Genomic DNA, 20,714 nt, shown 5'->3' with positions numbered 1-20,714 from the left:
CCTCCCCCTCCCCCCCCCCCCCCTTAACCTTTTTAATCAACATCCCGGTATTAACGGCCATAATTTAATCTATCTATATTTAGTACGACTCTTGTTCCATCTACATTACAGGGTATAATTTTGGTATTCGTCAACCATTTGGTTTCTGATTTTACAAAGTCTGCAAAACGCTTATTTTTGTTGGTGAGTGGCGGTCGTATGCCTGCCGATATTTCTAACGACATTAGCTTTACAAGATAGGTTACTTATGTCCATGGTTACCAAAATAAAGAAATGGGGGACGAAAAACAGGCTGAGCTTAGTTATGTTTATCAGAAAAATACTACGCAAAATACTATTGAAAAGGTAATAGATTGGAATGCTCAAATTCAATCTAAACAGCTCGATTTAAGTAAAAAAAAGTTGATATCTCTTCCAGATAAAATTTATGATCTCAAACACTTGCAAGTAGGTATATTAATTTATCATTAAAAAATCTAGATCAATAATTAGTTGGTATAGTTGTTACATTTTTTCTATTACTAGCAATTTTTAATACTTTTTGCTTAGATTTCAATTTAATTTTAGCTAAATGTTAATATTAAGTTTATTTTTATTTGTTTATATTAAAAATAATAGTTATGAAGAAACATTTACACTGCAGATATAACTACAACAGGAAATTTTTAAACTACTATTTGAATTTTAAAATATTATGTAAACTTTGAAAAGATGATTTGAAGTTTTGTTAAATTCTAGTTTTTTTTAAAAGTATTATTTTTATTATTATTCAGTTCCTCAGCTTGGAAGAGAATGAAATAGAAGTGATACCAGAAATATTTTCTGTTAGTCTTGTACAGTTGGTATGGTTAGATTTAAGAAACAACAATCTTAGATCTTTACCTACAAATATCTCAAAAATGTTGTGAGTTTTTTAAAAAGGCTTTTTAATAGTTTTAATTACTAGTAATTATAATTGTTTATTTTATACTTATTTTCACAAATTCACTGAATTTTGATAAAAACCTTGTGATGTTGTTTTAACAAATTTTCAAAATAAGTTAACAAACATTCAAAAGGTAATATTTGAAAAATGATCAATTTTTTTAGTTTCTTACGATTATATTCTAAGGATTTTGCTTGTTTTAGCTAAGTTGAGTTTTTAATTTCCAGTTTTAAGGAAATTTTCTTTTAACATTTGTTGTGTTTGCTTTACTTTTTATTGAATTTTTAGAGCAGTTAACATAATAGTTCGAATATAATAGAATAATAGTTCGAATTATTTTAAAGAAAAAGAAAATAGGTTTTAATTTATTTTATCTCACTTAAGTTATTCACCCTTAAAATTTGTTGCATTATGATATGTGAAGTAAAACTTTAAAATCTATGGGAAATGTATGCACCATTTATTGACACCTACAGGGCTAGTATTTTCTCTTTATTTATACTTTATTTCTGCTATTTTTAGACTTTCAACATTAAAAAAAATCAGATATTGAACACAATAAGTTATTGTATGCAGTACCAAAAAGTTGATATAAAGTAATACTGATTACACATTTTAGGCTGATGCTGATACCGTGCCACTTGACAAAAAAGGCTGATACCAATAAATTACTAATTATAAGAATAATAAGTAAAACAAAACTAAATATTACTTATGTCAGGTCAGTGTTAATATCATCATGATCACCTTTTTTAATTGTATTTACTATATAACAGTGCTAATGCCTGAAAAAAAGAAAAAACACCAAAAAAGAAACTACTGGGAATAAATGGAATGAAAAAAGTAAATTCTTTAAATTTAGAAATGTATAGATACTTGAAGTTATAGTCTTTGATATCACTAATGCTTTGACAAGGCATTAGTCACTGCAGCCCCATTTTGTAAAAAACAAAAAATCAGCATAACTCAACAACTTTTATAGCAAGTCTTTGTGTTGTTTGTGACTCATAGTCACAAACAACACATAGACTTGTTATAAAAGATGTTGAATTATGCTGATTTTTTGTTTTTTACAAAATAGGGCTGCAGTAACTAATGCATTGTCAGAGCGGAATTTTATATATTTATATATATATATATATATATATATATATATATATATATATATATATATATATATATATATATATATATATATATAGAGAGAGAGAGAGAGAGAGAGAGAGAGAGAGAGAGAGAGAGAGAGAATAATAAAAATAGCAAAACATTCCTGTTTTGCTATTTTTATTATTTTATATATTTGTTTTCTTTTAATGTTTTTATTTATTTATCTATTAACTAATTTAGGGATTAGCACTAGGTTATACATACATTGACTGAAATAGCTAGAACATACAAAGAGCGTAGAACATACATTACCTAGGTGGAAATAGGTAGGTCATACAGAAAATGTACATACATCAACTGACTAAATTGGTAGAACATACAAGGAGTCCCGCTATATCAACTGAGCATTTTGGTTTGGGCAGGCAATCTATTAGTAAAAAAAAAAGTTTTAAACTTTTTTCAGTTTTATTTTTTTTTATAAAAAAAGGAATGTTTACATTTTATGGAAAAAATTAAAAGGTTTAAGCTGCTTGCTGGTTAAACCTTTTTTGTACTTTTTTTACATTAGACAAAAATAATATCAAGCTTTCAAACAGTTGTGTAAATTGTTATCTTATCCAATCAATTTTATTAAAATGTGAAGCATCTTTAATAAAGATCAATAAATTTGAACAACATAGTTCTATTGCACACATTTTATTTGTTTGTTGCTCTTCTATTTTCTTATATGCAATCTAGATCTTTAAAAAGTCAAATTACTAATTCAAATTGGCTTGATTATTTTTATGCCAGAACAATTCTCTCCTCCTCCTGCAGCTAAGTTAATAACATCATATATAAATTAGTGTGTGCTAAAAAAGTATGAAGGTGAAGAACCTAATTATTATTATAAGCAGAATATTAGTTAGTTTTATTAGTTGTTGTCACAAATATACTTCGTTACATGTCTAATTAAGAGAGTACTCAGAATATATACCACAACAAAATTTTTTCATTATTTTCAGAGTAACAGCAAAATCCATTTTAACTTTCAGTATTAACATTCGATATCATTTATAAAATTAAAGATCTTCATTATCAGTACATTGGGTTGGTGAAACATCAGTTTGTACATGCAACTGAAGTTGAAGAATGTTAAGATGATGACAATAATACAATAGAATTTATCAAATTGCATCAGTCTAGTCAATCAACATCCAGTTCTTTGGATGATGAAATTGATGCATTTGTCAACAATTCTACAACTCCTAGTAACAAAAAATAGCATAAATACACTGTTTTGACCAAAATTGTTAGCAGTATATATAATAAATACAACCAATTGCAAATCAACAGTGATCCTAGTGTTTCTGGTGAAATACTAAGTGGGTAGATTGCTAGTTTTGATATTCTCTCTTGTTGATGGAAGTATTATATTTCTGGGTGTGCTAAAGTTTCTGAGTCAAGAAAGGCATCAATTGAGGCAGTTCTTGAACTTTTGAAGTCAGAGCAGTGCAATTCACTAGTCATTGGAATGTGTTTTGACATTACAACATCAAGTAATGCTGACTTAATGGAGCCTGTACACTTTTGGATTTCACCATTGGTTGCAACTTGTTATGGATGGCCTGTTGCCATCTCATGTTTGAGATGATGTAGTCTGATGCATTCAGAGTGTGTCTTTCATGATGTAGTCTGATGTAGATTCATGATGTAGTCTGATGCATTCAGAGTGTGTCTTGGTTTAATCACTTGACCTTAAATTTTGATATTTAAATAATTGAAAGAAAATGGTCCAACCTGGTTGATGTAAAACATCAACTTCAACCAGGTCCAACCTGATTGAAGTTGATGTTTCACATTTCAAATATGTTTTTTTTGTTTGATTTTTTCTTGCTTTTTTATAAAACTATACCTACCAACGTTATAACACAGTGTACAAAAAGTCGAATCTAGATTCTACTGGTACAGAGCTTTCTAACCTTGACAGACAAGTTTTTATGAGGCTAAAAACTATAACAGTTGTTTAGGTTAGGAGTTGTTTATCACAATTAAGGCATATTTTAGATATCTTCATGATCATTGGGGAACTTCTAAATACTATTTGAATGACATAGAAAATTCAGGTATTATTAGGGGACCATAAGGAAGCTTTTAGAAGGGGTTGCATCAAATTTTTAATGAATTTTTTTTCTTGATTGATATGGGACACCTTAACACAAATGTATAATGTCAATTTGATGTGACACAATCACATCAAATTTTCCTGCTCTTATGCAACAGTTAAGTGTTGCTCAAGACTAACAACCTTTTTAATCATTAAAAATTCTTTTCCCGTTGAAAAATTTTTGTTTCTGCAAAAAATTGTACTCCCATTAAAAAATCTTTTGTTTCTGCAAAAAATTGTAGAGCAGGGCTGAGCACAGCAATGGTCAAATAGACAGCACAGCAATGGTTAAAAGTACTATTGAGTCAAAAATCAATAACTTTGGTTCTAATTCAGTAATAGTTTGGTCATGTTTTAGCTGTGATGAAGTAGGTTTGAGTTCAAGACATTATGAATAAAAGCATGTATTAAAAAAAAAAATTAGCGCATAATGCTGCCACACGCAAAGGACAACATGCTGTCTGGTTTGATAATTCAAAACAACAACAACCTAAAGCACACCTCCAAGCTAGTCACAGAATTTTTTGGTCAAAAGAAAGTTTGAGTCTTAAAATGGTCATAACAATTTCTGGACCTGAACCCTTTCGAATTGAACATCTTTGACTACATAATGAGAGAAAATTAAAAAGATTTCCAACAAAGTACTAGAATTAAGTACAGATTATATACTTTTTGCAACATTTTGTAACAAATATATTATGTAACAGAAATCATCAAAAAATGGTGAAAACATATCACTTGTTGAGACAATTATTTTTAAAGGGCACATTTAGTTTTTTCAGTTACTTTTGAGCAAAAAAATTTTATTTTTTTTATAAAATTACTCTTAAATGTGATATTTTTTTGTGAGATTATACATATTTTGTTATATAGTTTTTCAAAATTACAGTGTAGTTTATATATATATATATATATATATATATATATATATATATATATATATATATATATATATATATATATATATATATATATATATATATATATATATATATATATATATATATAATCATTTGATTCTATTGTAGCCACCTGAAGAACTTGCTTTTAGAAAACAATAAACTTTCTTCATTGCCTTTGGAACTTGGTAAGGCCTAATTTTATTTATTAAAAAAAAAAGTTTGATTTTTATAAATTGAATTTTCATTTTTTACACAACTTAGATAGATATTTGCTAAGCATTGTGCTAGTGAAAGCTTTATTATTTGGTAAAAGCTTTTATTTGTCTATATAACAGAAAATGTGGAGAAAAAACATTCATACACAATATGTACAGGGAAAAAGTTGAAGCTATACTATATTACTGTTTTATTAGTTGCAATTTTTTTTTAAATTTAATATCAATAGTTTTAAAAATATACTTATAAAACTCATTAATCTTGCTACCAAAGCTTTTATAAAACTCCTAGATGTTCTTGTTAAAGCTGTTTTATTTTTAGTTAAAATAATATTAAAGATGCGTTTTTATTGAAATAAATTTTAATTATAGTTTGATAAAAATAAAAGGAAACTAAATTTCATTGGCTTTAAAATATAAAAGAATAAGTTCAGGAGAAAGAAATCAGAAAATGGTGACCATTTTAAAATGAAGTTTTCTATTGTTATCAACAATAGAAAACTTCATTTTAAAAGCAAATTTATTTTTAATGGAATTTTTGATGAAGCCCTGTTTGTCAGTTATTCCTGTGAAAGTCAACTTTTAATGAAATTGAATGATAGAATTTTCTTTTCTTTTTTTAAAAAAATTGTAGTTTAAAATAACAAGGTAAAAAAATTATGTATTGGTGATGTTTCCAGATACAAGTTTAATTTTTTATCTAGTTTGTGAAAAAGTGAAATAAAATTTATGTTGATGAATAAATTTTTTTTTTTGCTTTTTATTTGCTCAGGATATCTTACAAGTTTAACCGGTTTAAATTTATCAAACAACCCTTTATTATTTCCACCAAAACATGTTATTGAGATTGGAGTAAAGGTAAGAAAATTTTGTAATTGTTATTATTATGTTGTTGTTGTTTTTTTGTATACTTGTTTACTTAATGATTCATTTGTTTCTTGTTTCATGTTTAATTACTAATTAATTTGTTCTGATCATGTTCAACAGTATGAAATGATAAGAGAAGCAATTTATTTTTGATGTCAACAATTATTTTTTATCTTGCCATTTTTGTTTAGTAGGTTTTTCTTTCTTAAATAATATTTTCAGTTTTTTGATGTGTAATAATATTTTACTTAATTAAAGATGCAAAATTGTATTCTTTTAGTTCCCATGTTTCAATTCCCATATTTTAGTTCACTTACTTATTAATACTAAACAATTTTGAAAGTCAAATATAGTTTTCAATTTTTAAACTTTTTTTTATTTTGCACTTCATGGTGGTCTATAACTCAACCTAATTTTGAAATTTCATAAATGGTATGACGTTTTTCACTTAATTAAAACATTTACTACTAATTTTCCAACCTACTAAATCGTTGACCTTCTGTATTTTTGACCTACTGAATTTTTGACCTACTGAATATTCAACCTACTGTATTTTCAATTTTATAACTACATCTTTCTGGTATGTGTTTTGTATATTTTGTTGTTGATTTTAATACAAGCCCAATTTGATCAGCCTTGGTTGGTAAAGTGGTTGAAACTCTGTCTTCAGAATCAGGAGGTATAAGGTTCGATGAATGCTTGGAAAACTTATTGATTGTTAATTTAAAAAAAAGAAGTTCATATTTAAAATAAAAAAAAAACGCTAAAAACACAGACCAGATAATCAGTTAAAAATTAATTTATCTCAAATCGGTTGGAATAGAAAATCTATAAAATAGGTCGAAAACGAAAAAGTCACAAATCAGTTGAAAATAAAAAAGACTGTAATCAGTTGAAAACAATTTAGACCTCAGTAGGTTATCTGAAAATTAGTTCTACTTTTTAGTAGATGTTCTTTTTGTAGAACAGCTTAATAGGTCAAGATTTTTGTAGGTCTAACTATCTGACATGCACTTCATGGCTTTATGGTTGTCAATAAGCATGAACCTTTAAGTTTCCATAAAAATATTCTACATTTTAAGTATAAAACCCTCAGTTTTTGAAATTTAAATTAATGTATTAAATACTGAGCGACTTTCTACAGACAAAAGTTGAGAATTATTAAAACCCTATTGAAGTTAAAAACTAAAGTATAGTTGTTTTTTTAAATTAATTCATGTTATGCAGTAGTTATAACTACTTTTATAGAGTTGTATTAACTTTTATGTTAGTATTAATAAATACTTGCAATTTTTACTAGTGTCATTTCAGACAGCAACATGGTTTAATTAAAATTTTTATAATTAAAAGTAGAATCTAAGAGAAAAATGCACTTTAACAGGGTAAAGGTTGGAGGAGCTTATTAACTTTAGATGGTTATTTTCATAATGATGATGTTGTAATAAAAATACTTAGTTTCTTGAACTGTTAAACAGTTAAAAATGTGTCATTTTGTCAAAAATATGCAGTTGTAAAAACCACATTAGTTTAAAAATCATATGCTGTTTGCGGTAACAAGAGGTGTGTTGGATTTGAAGTGTCATTTGATGGTATTTTAGTAGCAGAAAAATGATAATACAAGTGAATCAGTGATGGTATTAAGATTAGTTATTGCAGAGTTTATAGTTTCAGTGTACACACCTCAAATAGGTAAAAGAAGTACCTCAAATAGGTAAAAGAAGAAAAGATTATTTTTTGTATTATAGAAAAAATAAGAAAACACAAATGAAGTTGAGGTAAAAATGTTGTGTATGGCTTATTTTGAAAAATTGCAAACTGAAGAGTTCAATTGAAATATTTATTGCACTGAAGATTAGTGGATGTGCAGAGCTAATAACCTGTAATGAAGTGAAATCATTTATAGTACTAATAACCTGTAGTAAAATCAGTTTTAGTGCTTGGACTAAAATGGCTTATCAAGTTAATAAAGATTTAATAAAGAAAAAATTTTAATAAAGAAAAGATTTAATAAAGAAAAAATTATAAATTATAAGTATTGAAACAGCGTTTAGTTTTGGTTGATTTTTTGTTCAGAATAAAATCTAGAATAAAATTTAGAACAAGCCTCCATAAAGCGTCTAGATTCAAAAAAAATTTCAACGTCTATTAAAGTTACATCTATTTATATATATTTATTTATGTTTATATTAAAGGATTATTAAACATAGAAAAAGCGTTTAAATTTAGTATTTTAAAAATTATATAAAACAAATAAATTTAGTGTAATATATGTTTCACATATTATTTATTATTATATTATGTAATAGTAATAATAAACAATATATATTATATTATATGTTATTATTATATATTTTATATATTCATATATGTTTCAAATCGTTTCTAACATTATTTCAACATAAATGAGAGTTCGTTGATTTCTTTGTCTTATTTAACGCATATTTTGCTTAAAATAGTTTAGTTTTTTAACTGATATGTGGTTATGCATCTAAAATATATATATATATATATATATATATATATATTTATATATATATATATATATATATATATATATATATATATATATATATATATATATATATATATATATATATATATATATATATGTATGTATTGTGCAAAATCATAACATTATAGTGTACATGTGGCTCTAAAATTATCAATTGTAGAACAATAAAAGATTGTTCTACAATTGATAATGTTGCAGGATTCAGCTTTGAAGAAAAAATTGTAACAAAGGAATGGGTTCAAAGTATATTTTTAAAAAAATTTGCTGCTACCTTATCATGCTTCTACTTAGCAGAAATTTGAAATTGAAACATTTACAATATAGTACTATATTTGATCATGTTTAATCAACTATAAATATTTGCTTACCAAGTAATTCTCAAAACCAAAATTCATTCTCACTTGAATCTTAATTCAGCAAAGTTTCATGCTTTTATTGTGAGATACAGTTTTTAAAGTTTTTAGAGCATGTAGGTAGAGATATCTGCATGCTCTAAAAACTTTTTCTCCCATCCTCATGTTTTTTTTAACTCATACAACCTACAGCTTTTCAAGTCTTCTGTCAACCATTTCTTTGCTTTTTAACTCTATTCATTGTTTACCGATTCCCAACTTTATATCTTTAACTCTATTCATTGTTTACAATTCCCAACTTTATAGTGGTTGCTTGCAGCCTTGTTGGGCTGTAAGCAACCACTATGATTCTAAGAAAAAGGAAATATTATTCTAGTTGCAATGGGATTTGTCTAAATTTGCTTCCTTTGTATTTTACTTATTTTGCTACTTAAGTTATTTTATTGCTTTTCTTTATTACCATAGTACATCATTTACCTTGGTACTTCACTCACTTTGGTACTTCACTCATCTTTACTTTACTTATCATTGCTATACATTACTATACTTTGATTTTATTTTGACTTAAATAAGTCAAAATAAAATCTATTTTATCTGTTTAGTTGCAGAACAAGCAAGTGGTATAAAAAACTAAAACATACTTAATTTTCAGAATTGCCTTAAATACCATAGCAATGATAACAAAAGTGTTAATCCTTGTTTATATATATATATATATATATATATATATATATATATATATATATATATATATATATATATATATATATATATATATATATATATATATCTCCTAGGCTAAAGAGCCATTACAATAAAAGAGCTACTAATTACTTTTTTTATGTTGTTGAAATTCTTTCTCTATGTGGTTTTTTATTTTTTACTTTTTAGTAAGTGAGTTCAATTTGCAAAATATTTTTTAGCTGTAACAATTGTGTATTTTCTATTGGATGGAAAAATTGTAGCTAACAATTTTTCCATCTAATAGAAAATTTTCAAAACAATTTTTTCATTGAGTTTTACATAAGCTACAATAATGTTAGTTTTTCATTCATTCATTCATTATTTGTTTAATTTATTACTTACCACAGTTTTTTAATTTTTTAGGGTATTTTGAAATTTTTGCAAGAAAAGTTGCATTATCAAGACTCAGCTAAAAATTGCCATTTTGATGGTGTGTAGATGTTTAAAAAATTTTCCATAGTTTATGTTGCTTTTGTGTTCAGAAAAGCTCCTTTATACTACATGTAATATTTCAATTATGATTTACTAGCAAATAGTTGATGATTATATTTTTATGTTATATTTTTTTAATTTTTTTATATTTAGACAATGACTGTAAAGATGAAATGATGTATTCAAGCCAGTTAGTTTCTCCAGATATTAGAGAATCTTTTGAAGATCAATCTTTAAAACATTTCTGCAATGATAAAATGGTAATAACAGAAAAAAGTAATAAAGAAAGAGGTTTAAACAAACAAAAAGAAAGTCACCAATCAAATCAGCAAACATGTAACCAATAAAATCTTTACTCAAATATTCAGCATAGTAAATTAATTATTGTAGTGCAGATCTAAGTATAGAAGGGAGCATAACTAAATGATTTTAAAAAATTAATACTTTTGAAAAACCAATTTAAAATTTCTATTTTCTATTTTTTCTAATTCATTATATGATATGATAACTTAATCTAGCTTGTTTAATACCCTGTTTACACTGACAATAAAATGCATTTTAAATGCATTTTTTATGTTTTAAATGATAATGTTTAATATTTAACTATGAAAGCATCAATAAATCAATAAAATCTATTAGCGAGGTTATTTTATATTAGCACAAGCTTTTTATATTGACATAGCAACCTTGCATTATTGTTTTATTGTTGCTTCATACACCTTTTTACAATAACAATTCAATACGTATTTATAATAAAACGTGTTTTATTGTCTGTATGAATGGAGTAAAAGTCTAATCTAACTTTTTCTAATATATTTTTATATATTTCTAAATCTTTCATTTATTTTTCATTTTTATATAAAAGCAAAAAAGAAAAAGAACTTAAATGATAAAGGTTTTATATTTTGTTGATTTTGATTGAATTTTCTAATTTATTTTATAGTTGTAATTTTCTAATTGTTTGTTGCTTTATATACTGTACATTTTTTTTTTTTTTTTTTTTATATTGCAGTTTTAATCACTTTTCTCATGCTATTTTTATATTATTTTTTTTTATCTAACAACTATTTGCAATCATTCATTCATCCCTAAAGATTGTAATATAAACTCTATGACCCATATTGAAAAAATAAAGTTCCAAAAAGAAGACTCTTTGAAAAAAATCAGGTAAAGGTTTCAAATTTTTTAAGATTAAAAAACAGGTTTCCAAATTAAGTTGCATTTAAAGCAGATTTAAAATTGTTGAAGTTGAAATATTGAGTGTTGAATTGAAATTAAAAAAGTTTTATATTTGAAAATATGTAACAATTTATATATCAAGTTACCTCAATATTTTTTTTTAAGATGTGTGTCCAACCAATCAACCTTTTTTAATTTGTGTGAAATTAAAATAGGTTAATTATATATTTTTTAATTAGTGTTTGAGATTTAAAAAAATTAAATATTAGGTGTTCTTTGAGATGTATGTGAGATTTGGAATAGTTGAACATCATTTTTTAAAAGGGCTTGAGATAATCACCTTGTACCTATTTATTTCCTTAAATACAATTTAGTTTTAAATTAAATTGGATGTTTAACAAACATGGTTAAACAAGGTCCGCTTCACTAAAATGTGTTTAGATTACTATTGTTCTCTAAAATGTTTAATTTTTTTCAACTGTAGATTTACAAATGGTAATCACAACTCTGTTAAATAATTTCAATGTCTAAATTATTGTTATTACTATTTAAGTTTATGTGTACAGTTTAATAGTAAAGGAAAGTTACTTAAATGTTACTTTTTTGGTTTGTTTTAGAAATAATGAAATTCTCAGTAATTGGCGTACAAAGAAAAAAGTAAAGCGAAAAGAAATTCAAACTTTGACACCAATTATCAGTCAGAAAACTTATTATATTATTTATCTTTTATTTGCATTATATATATATAAATATACATACATGTATATATAAATATATATATATACATACATATATATATATATATATATATATATATATATATATATATATATATATATATATATATATATATATATATATATATATATATATAGATATATATATATATATATATATATAATATATATATATATATATATATATATATATATATATATATATATATATATATATATATATATATATATATATATATGTATGTCACTTTTATATATATAATACATGTCACTTTTAATTACACGCAAATGTTGGATGAAAGTCAAAACCATTAACTTAATTACAAATTAATCGTTTTTAAAAAAAACCACAAAACGCAAATTTAGCCTGACCCGCAAGGGAGTGCTGCTACATCAACTGAGGGTTTGGTTGGGGCAGGCAGTCTATCACTTAATAAAAAAAAAAATTCCGGTCTTGCATTTTAATTTTTACTTTTTGTCAACAAAATATGGAAAAAACTTTCGGACAACATATAAGAGTTCTATATATGTGTGTATTTATATATATATATATATATATATATATATATATATATATATATATATATATATATATATATATATATATATATATATATATATATATATATATAACCCCGAACTGGTTGTCAGAAAGTTTTTCCGTATTTTGTTGACAAAAAGTAAAAATTAAAATGCAAGACGGAATTTTTTTTTTATTACTTGATAGACTGCCCACCTTAACCAAACCCTCAGTTGATGTAGCAGCACTCCCTTGTAAGTCAGGCTAAAAGATAGTTGATGAGCAGCACTCCGTTGTGAGTCACGCTATTTGTCAGTCAATGTAGCAGCACTCCCTTGCAAGTCAGGATGTAGCAACACTCCATGCATGATTTACAGTAAAATAAAAATAAAAACATTTTATTAAAAAAAATAAAAATAAAAACATTGTTTATATTATTAAAAATATTCAGAATGTTTTAAAAGCATTCAGAATGTTTTAAAAGCATTCAGAATGTTTTAAAAGCATTCAGAATGTTTTAAAAGCATTCAGAATGTTTTAAAAGCATTCAGAATGTTTTAAAAGCATTCAGAATGTTTTAAATGCATTCAGAATGTTTTAAAAACATTCTGGTCAATTAAACTTGCATTTTTGTGGTTTTGTTAAAAAACGATTAATTTGTAATTAAATTAATGGTTTTAACTTTCTGACTTAGTAGTAAAGATGCTGTCCTAAACAGAAAAATAACTTGTGAAAAAATTATATTGCAAGATCATGACATACCAGTATTTGATATTACCAGTGTAGATGCTATTTCACCATTATATGATATATATCACAATGTATTAATAATGAACTAACAGTTATAAAAACAGTTAGTCAAGATTTTGAAAGGTTTTGAAATAAGATAAATAGTATGTGTAGTAGAGTGTTTCATATTTTATCAGTTTTTGAAATTAAACTAGCAAATGGATTTATAAATTGATCATTTATATGAAAATAAGTTTAAGCAAAAAAATTTATGTAATTTTTAGGGTTCCCGGCAGTTCGATTTTGGGCAAAAATGTTAGGTGTTTTAAATGCCTGGCGGGGACCTTAAAATTTATCCTATAAAATTTTTTATTCTTTTAAAAAATATATTGTTGGATTGAATATTAATTACATAAAAGGAGCATGTTGCCTAAATGTGTGTGTGTATAAATATACAACTCTTAGTTGCACATAAAAGTTTTAATACAAAGTGATTACATTCTCCAAAGTAATTTACTATTCCTGAAAATTGTTGCATATTTTGTAGCATATTGGGTTATGCCTAAAACCATTGTCTTTATAAGAGAGGTTGTTTTTTTTTATACATTAGTACTACCAGTCAAAAGTTGTTTTTCTTTGGTTGTGGGCAGATTACAGATGTGTGTTTAAGTTCGTTATTCTGTTAAAAAATTAATACAAGACCTAAGTTTCTTTTTCCACAAGAAATTGTATGTTATTGGAGAATGATACTTTTTAAGGATTCACCTCCCCTTGTTTTATTGGTAAAATCGTCTCCGATACTTGCAAATAGTTGTTACAAAGGTATTGTATTGTTGAAACAGATACTAATATTTCTAGTATGGAGTTAAATTCATTGCAAGTTTGGAGAGCAGTACAAGTATGGTTTCGTTTTTGGTAATGAAGTTGTCCTTATTATTCCCTGTTGCATTAGGGCTTTTAGAATAAGTATTAATGCATATTAATAAGCATTGGTTTTTGAAACAGTTTTCAATTCTGATTAACCTAAGGTAATGCAACCATAACAGCTTGATTTTTAAAACACAACTCTGCTTTCTAACCCATTTTTTTAATTTTCTATATATTTCAATAGTAATGCAATATTTTTTAAATTGTTTCAATATGCATGACAGTTGATCTATAACTGTTACAAAGTTTAAAACAAATGTTTTAATTAGCTTTCTGTATAGAACACAAAAATACAGTGGAAAAATCATTAAATTGAGTGAATTACATCAGCGCAGAGATATACGCATAGTATTCAATATAGTAATGATAATAAAAATACACTCGATGTTTACAAATAGACAACAATGTGAATTTCATTTTATGACTTTGAATTGAATTGAAATTCAACAATTAAATCTCATTTTATATTTATATATATATAAATATAAAATGTATATTATATATATATATATACACACACACACACACACACACACACACACACACACACACACACACACACACACACACACACACACATAATTACTACAAGTCAAACGTTAGGGTTTATTTAATTTATTTTTGAACTTTTTATTTATTTGCTTTATTTTTGAATTTCATTAAAAGAATGAAGTTCATTCGTGTCAAAGCTAATATAACATTAATTTTAAATATTTATTTCAACTTTTTAATCATAAAACGAGATTCACATCATTGCCTATTTGTAAACATAGAGTGTATATTTAAATATACATATATACATTAGAATTGAATTTCTTCAAGTCTTTTGTTTTACTTTTGTAATGTTAAGAATTTTTATATTTATGCCATAGAACTTGAAACCAAAAAGATAATTTAGTTCAACTTTTGCTGTTAATTTTTACTGATTTAATCTATTGGATTCAAAAACTTTCTATGAGACTAATTAATAGAACTTTTATTAAATTTGACAGAATTTCTATTAGATTTAAAGAAATTTTATGAATTTAATATATATCTTTATGTATTTGTAATAACCAATTACATTATTGTTACAACTATTATTTACAACAATGTTAATCTTTAGAGATAAACATGCCATATGGTAATGATCTTCCTTCCAAATGTTCAAAAAACACTGTAGTGAGTATTTAATAAATTTGCTTATAAAAGTTTAAGATTTTAAAAAACTAAGGTTTTTGTTTTTTTCTAAATTTTACATTTTATATTATTTTAAGAGTTTTAACATCACGTTAAAAAACATAAAACCTGAGAGTGAGTTAGAAAATTATTTATTCATATTCACTGAATCTATATTCGCGGAAATACATGATTTTTTTCTTTTATTGTTTTTGCCAAATCTTTGAAGTAATGCTTATTCATGTGCATATGAGATATTATCAATGATTTTGAAATGTTTGTCTTCTTGCAAGACTTGCAAGAAGACAAACATTTCTATAAACTTGGAACTTACTAAATGGTAGTGCCAGGAATAGTTAATGAATATTTTTAGGCTTAAAGGTTTCTATTTGTGCATTTGAGGCAAAGATCAAAATTAGCATATTTGTTGGAGAAAAAATTGTCAACGATAAAGTTAGAGATGCATAAAAAAGTGATGTCAAAATTTAAAAATAAAGTTCATTTTATAATATTGGTTATGAGTATCTATAAAGTTGTTTGAATTAAAAATAGTTAAGAACTTCATAAAATGTTTTATGTTGATTTCTTAGATTTCTTTTCAGTTGTGATGACATTTGGGAGAATGAAAAGATTTTTTATGGCTTAAAACTTGGGTTAAACAATTACATAGTTTTAAATCTATGATATTGATGAAAATCACAATTTAAAAGTTTTTCATAGTTTTATGAAGAAAAATATCTGGAAAAATCTGCAATTGTATATCTAATTGCAACACTTTAAAGTTTTTGCTACAACGGTTTTTTTTTGTTCTAATGAGCTGTTATGGTTTTTTTATTATATTTTCAATATCATGGATTTTCAAAAATAAGCTGCTTTTATAAATTCAAAAAGGAATTTAAAGATGACAGAGAGTTTTGCAAAAGGGAGAGGGTGTTGCAAAAGGGAGTTGCTTTTCTATGATTATTAGAAAACTATTGTTATCACTAATATTACAATTTTTGTTGTTTTTGTTGTTGCTGTTATTGTTCTTATTATTATTATTATTATTATTATTATTATTATTATTATATATTATATTAATATTATATAATAATATATAATATTAATATAATAATGTAATAATATAGAATAAATTAATAATAATCATTTTTTTTAAAGATTTTTTTTAGTAAGAATGATTGTTTAAAAAATCATGAAAGTTTGTTTTTAATATATGTCTAAATTTTTAATATAATATAAAATAAAATTGTTTTGGTTAACTTTCTTTGCTAAAGAAGTGTTTATAAAAAATAAATTAAATGTATTTGTCGTATCTGTATCAGAGTCCAAGCTTTTTGCATAATGTTTAGCTTTTATTTATTTTGAGGTGGTTCAGTTTTTTTTAATCCAGAATAGCCCACAAATGTTTAATTAGATTGAGATTTAAATTTTTAGTCGGTCAATCAGGTAATTCAATCTGCTTCATGAAAGACATTTGCTTTCTTTGACTTTTGAAAGTGTTTGGTTTTGTTGTCTTTTTGAAAGATAAAATGTTTTCCTAATTGTAGTTTTTCAGCTATTAAAAATGTTGACAAAATTCCATCAATAAACTCAAGCTTTCCTGTTTCAAGCCATCAATCCCTGCACCATAATACCTCTACCGAATTTTACTGTTGCTCACTGTGTGTGAATGCTTCACCTTTCTTTCTCGATACTTTTTAAACTCCGTCAAGCTTCACAAAAATAAGTTTTTGGTTGCAGTCCACAATTTCTTCCATAATGATGACAGTATGTTGACATATTTCTTTAGCAAATGCAAACCTTTGGTCTTGGTGGGTTTTCGAATGGAATGGTTTCTTGTAAAAAAAATTTGCTTTAAATCCGCTTTAAATCCATTTAAATCATTTGCAGTGTGATTACTATTTGTATACATCTTAAATCTTGTATGCAATCATTTTTAGCTTTCACAATATAATTTTTAACAAAATATTATATGCAACGTTTATTTAAGGCCTCTTGATAAATAGTTTGGTATTCAGCCCTACTCATTTTACAGTCTAAAATTGAGGCAAGAGCTTCTTCTGGTGAGTAGATTTTTGAGCATGATATATTGCAAAATCTATCACTTTTAATTCTTATCAATTCCATCAGGCATCTTTTATTTTCTTTGTTTGTTGAGATGAGGGCATGAAACAGCCTCTCTTTGGTAACTCCTAATTTTTCATTAGTTCTTTTCTTAGACCTTGTTAAGAGATCTACAAATAATTTTGATGGAGGAACTCGTTGCAAATTTAAGGTTCATTTACAATAAGTTCTTTAAATTAAACTTTCTCATGTTTTATAAATTTTTTTGTCTATTTCATTCTAAATACTTTTAAAGTTTTTCATAAATTTTTCAATCAACTCAATTTGGTTGTGCTTGGGATAACATTGAGAAATCAATATACAATTTCACTGTGCTTGGGATAACATTAAGAAATCAATATACAAACACTTTTATTTTTACTCTAGTTTATTCTTCAATTTTCGTGGTTGAAAATAGAAAACAAACATTTCGAAATTTTGCATGTAATAAGTAATTTTTAACCCCCAAAAAATGTTATTTTGTTCAATTTTTTGATGACAGAACCATTCTAGAAAAATTGTTTCTCAGGAATAACTGCAACTTACGTTTTGCATTTGCTATGAACAATGTAAATATGTTAGATTTTTTTTTATTATTATTATTAATTTTTTTTTGAAGAAAAACATGTCACAATCTTTTTGCATAGCTTAGTGATTATCGACAAGTCTTATTATTTTTTGATCCTTTATCGATTATTGGTTTTTCCTCCATGACATTTTTTTGAAAACATTATGGTAATTGGAGTCGGTCGGGAAAGGTGCAGTTTATGGAATTATGAAAAAGTTATTTTAACAAAAGCAAATTGAGTTATTTGAATAGCGAGATCAAAGTCCAGATTTTAATCCAATTGAACACTGGTGGGCTTTTTATTTTGGATCAAAAATACTGACACATAATGTCTAAAAAAAAGAAAACTGTAAATCATATTTTAGGTACCCTGGATTCAAATTGATCATTATACGATAAAATTTGATTAAAAAATTGATTTGCTAAAGTTATTAATACCAATGGTGGCCTAACTCAATTCTAAAAATGTTAAAAATGAATAAAACTTTTTTTTGTTATCTGAAATTAATAAGTAATTTTTCATTCAAAACTTATTTTTTATTTAAAATTAGTTGTCAAAGTTTACTATTATTACAATTTATTCAATATTCAAGAATTTTCCCATGTGTTATTTATATTGTGCATGTTCTTTTAAGAGTTCTAAAAAAGCAAATGAATTATTAAAAATTGAAATTAACACAAATTCTTCGCAAAATCCGATAGAACAGCAGATTCACGAGCATGTTAAGAAATTAAAACTCAGTAATCAGAGTGCATTTTTACTTGATGCAAATGAAGCATTGAAGCGTGCAGAAGATAACCTAAATGAGGTAAATAATTTAATTTTTAGTCTTTTTTTTTTTAAAAACAAGTTGACTCCTAACAAGATTGCAAGCAACCATTTATTAAATTAAAACTAACGTATAGAGTTAAAGAGTAAGAAAGCGGTTGACAAAAGATTTAAATTGTATGAGTCAGGAAAATATAAAGGCGAGAGAGAATTATAAAACATGAAAACGAGAGAGAATTTTAAAGCACATAGATTAGAGGATAAATATTAGATGAATAAAGTTTTTTGTACATCAAGGAACTTTTACAGTTAAAGGATGCAATTTTATTGAATGAGTCACGGGAGTTGAGTTTTGGTTGATAGAACAAGTTATGGTATCTTATTTGAGCAATAGTAGTATTTTCAGAAAAAAGAAAGAGATACAACCTTACGACAATAGGATAAAGGTTTGAGATGTAGCATTTCCAACAAGATTTATTATGCGTTCTGAGACCTTGTCTAATAGAGACAAGTCCTCATTAGAAGACAAGTCCTCATTAGAACCAGTCATAATATGACAACTGTATTCTATACAGGGATGAATAAGAGAAATAAATCTATAGAGGAAGAGAATGAAATCAGGAGTAAGAAAATGGCAAGCAACGGCAAGAGAGGCAACCTTAGTAGATGCTAGCTTTGAAATGGTCTGTTATATTTTTTGCGTGAGAGGCTAGTAGTGAAAGATAATCTGAGAAGGTATAAAGTAGCGAGGTCAGTAAGATTGCTGCCCTTAATCAATGTAGAAGTATCAATAAGATTGCGATAATTAAAAAACTGGAATTTGGTTTAGCTTAAAATTAAAATAAATGATTTTATTTTAGTTTTTTCAGTTATTTTTCAGTTGTATATTTGAATTTAAGTTTAATTTTTTATTCAGGCTTTGAATCTTCAAAAAGAACTAGAAAGAAACCGCTCGTTAGAATACAGATTTAAAGCTTTTTTTACGTGATCTCAAGGGTTTACCATTTGTATTTTTATGTGATTATTAAAATGTGTATACAAGTAGCTTGAAGATAAATTGTATGAAATTTGTGTGTGTGTGTGTAAATAGTAATTTATAAGTTATACATCAATAATATATTTAATATAATGTGTAATAAGTTAAAGTATCATAAATAAAACGAGTGTTATGAAATAGTAAATGGTAACCATAGAAATTAGGTTTTGTAATTTTTGTTTTAGGTGCCCCAACAATAGGGTGGTTCAAAAATGGGTCATTGTAAAGTTTTAACAAGAGTGGAAGCTTATAAGATGCCCAGATATTGTTTTTAAATATTTTTTTTTTTTTTTTTCGTTAATGTTCAAGGGTGGCCCACAGGGCCTAAACTTTTTAATTTTGATGATTTTTGTCGATTTTTCGGTAATTTCAACGCCCGTGGGCCACCCTAAAACAATGAAAAAAAAATCATCAGCAAACTCAGAATGAGTAATAGAAACAAATAAAAATGCACTCTAAATGAAATTTTTTAAGTAAAAATTCTGAATGAACCTGAAAAACTTAGGAAAACCGAACTATTATGTCTTTTCAATCATTTTCTTTGTAATTTCTTATGATGACATTTTTATCATTTTATACAGTTAAAATCTCATAAATATAGATAGAAAATCATTTACCAGTATAAATAATATTTTTAGATAGTTTAAAGTTAATTAAGATGAGTAAGAAGACAATCTAGACTTCAATGTACTCTATAACCCACGTATTTTCTCAGCGTACCACAGTACTGAGTACAACTGTACACATTTATTCAAAACTGGCAATAAGACTGCAAGTGACGTCAA

At 25.5% G+C, this 20,714-nt stretch overlaps 1 protein-coding gene across 2 annotated transcripts; it reads left to right on the top strand.

Annotated features, from left to right (window-relative positions):
- Positions 1 to 70: 70 nt before the first annotated feature.
- Positions 71 to 20,083, top strand: LOC136089406 (leucine-rich repeat-containing protein 59-like). 2 transcript variants are annotated; one of them, XM_065815375.1, is made up of 12 exons: positions 71 to 447; positions 774 to 904; positions 5,207 to 5,265; positions 6,068 to 6,153; positions 10,135 to 10,201; positions 10,357 to 10,539; positions 11,069 to 11,098; positions 11,298 to 11,370; positions 12,000 to 12,079; positions 15,401 to 15,456; positions 18,760 to 18,933; positions 19,810 to 20,083. In XM_065815375.1, the coding sequence occupies exons 1-12, from the start codon at positions 274 to 276 to the stop codon at positions 19,879 to 19,881; spliced, it is 1,185 nt and encodes a 394-aa protein (XP_065671447.1). In that variant the 5' UTR covers positions 71 to 273; the 3' UTR covers positions 19,882 to 20,083. The 2 variants fall into 2 exon arrangements, with proteins under 2 accessions (XP_065671447.1, XP_065671448.1); XM_065815376.1 differs by lacking the exon at positions 774 to 904 and having other exon boundaries at positions 282 to 447.
- Positions 20,084 to 20,714: the final 631 nt, after the last annotated feature.

The sequence above is a fragment of the Hydra vulgaris genome, chromosome 13, assembly GCF_038396675.1.
Source record: "Hydra vulgaris chromosome 13, alternate assembly HydraT2T_AEP".
Lineage (NCBI taxonomy): Eukaryota > Metazoa > Cnidaria > Hydrozoa > Anthoathecata > Hydridae > Hydra > Hydra vulgaris.
The sequence above is the reverse complement of the archived record's forward strand: the minus strand, read 5'-3'. Positions and strand labels throughout refer to the sequence as shown.

Excerpts from the sequence above, each read along its gene's own strand:
- LOC136089406 (XM_065815375.1), top strand. The coding sequence starts at position 274 with ATGGGGGACGAAAAACAGGCTGAGCTTAGTTATGTTTATCAGAAAAAT. Across the intron at positions 6,154-10,134 it reads TTATTGAGATTGGAGTAAAG|GGTATTTTGAAATTTTTGCA; the intron begins GTAAGAAAATTT and ends TTAATTTTTTAG. Across the intron at positions 10,202-10,356 it reads TAAAAATTGCCATTTTGATG|ACAATGACTGTAAAGATGAA; the intron begins GTGTGTAGATGT and ends TTTTATATTTAG.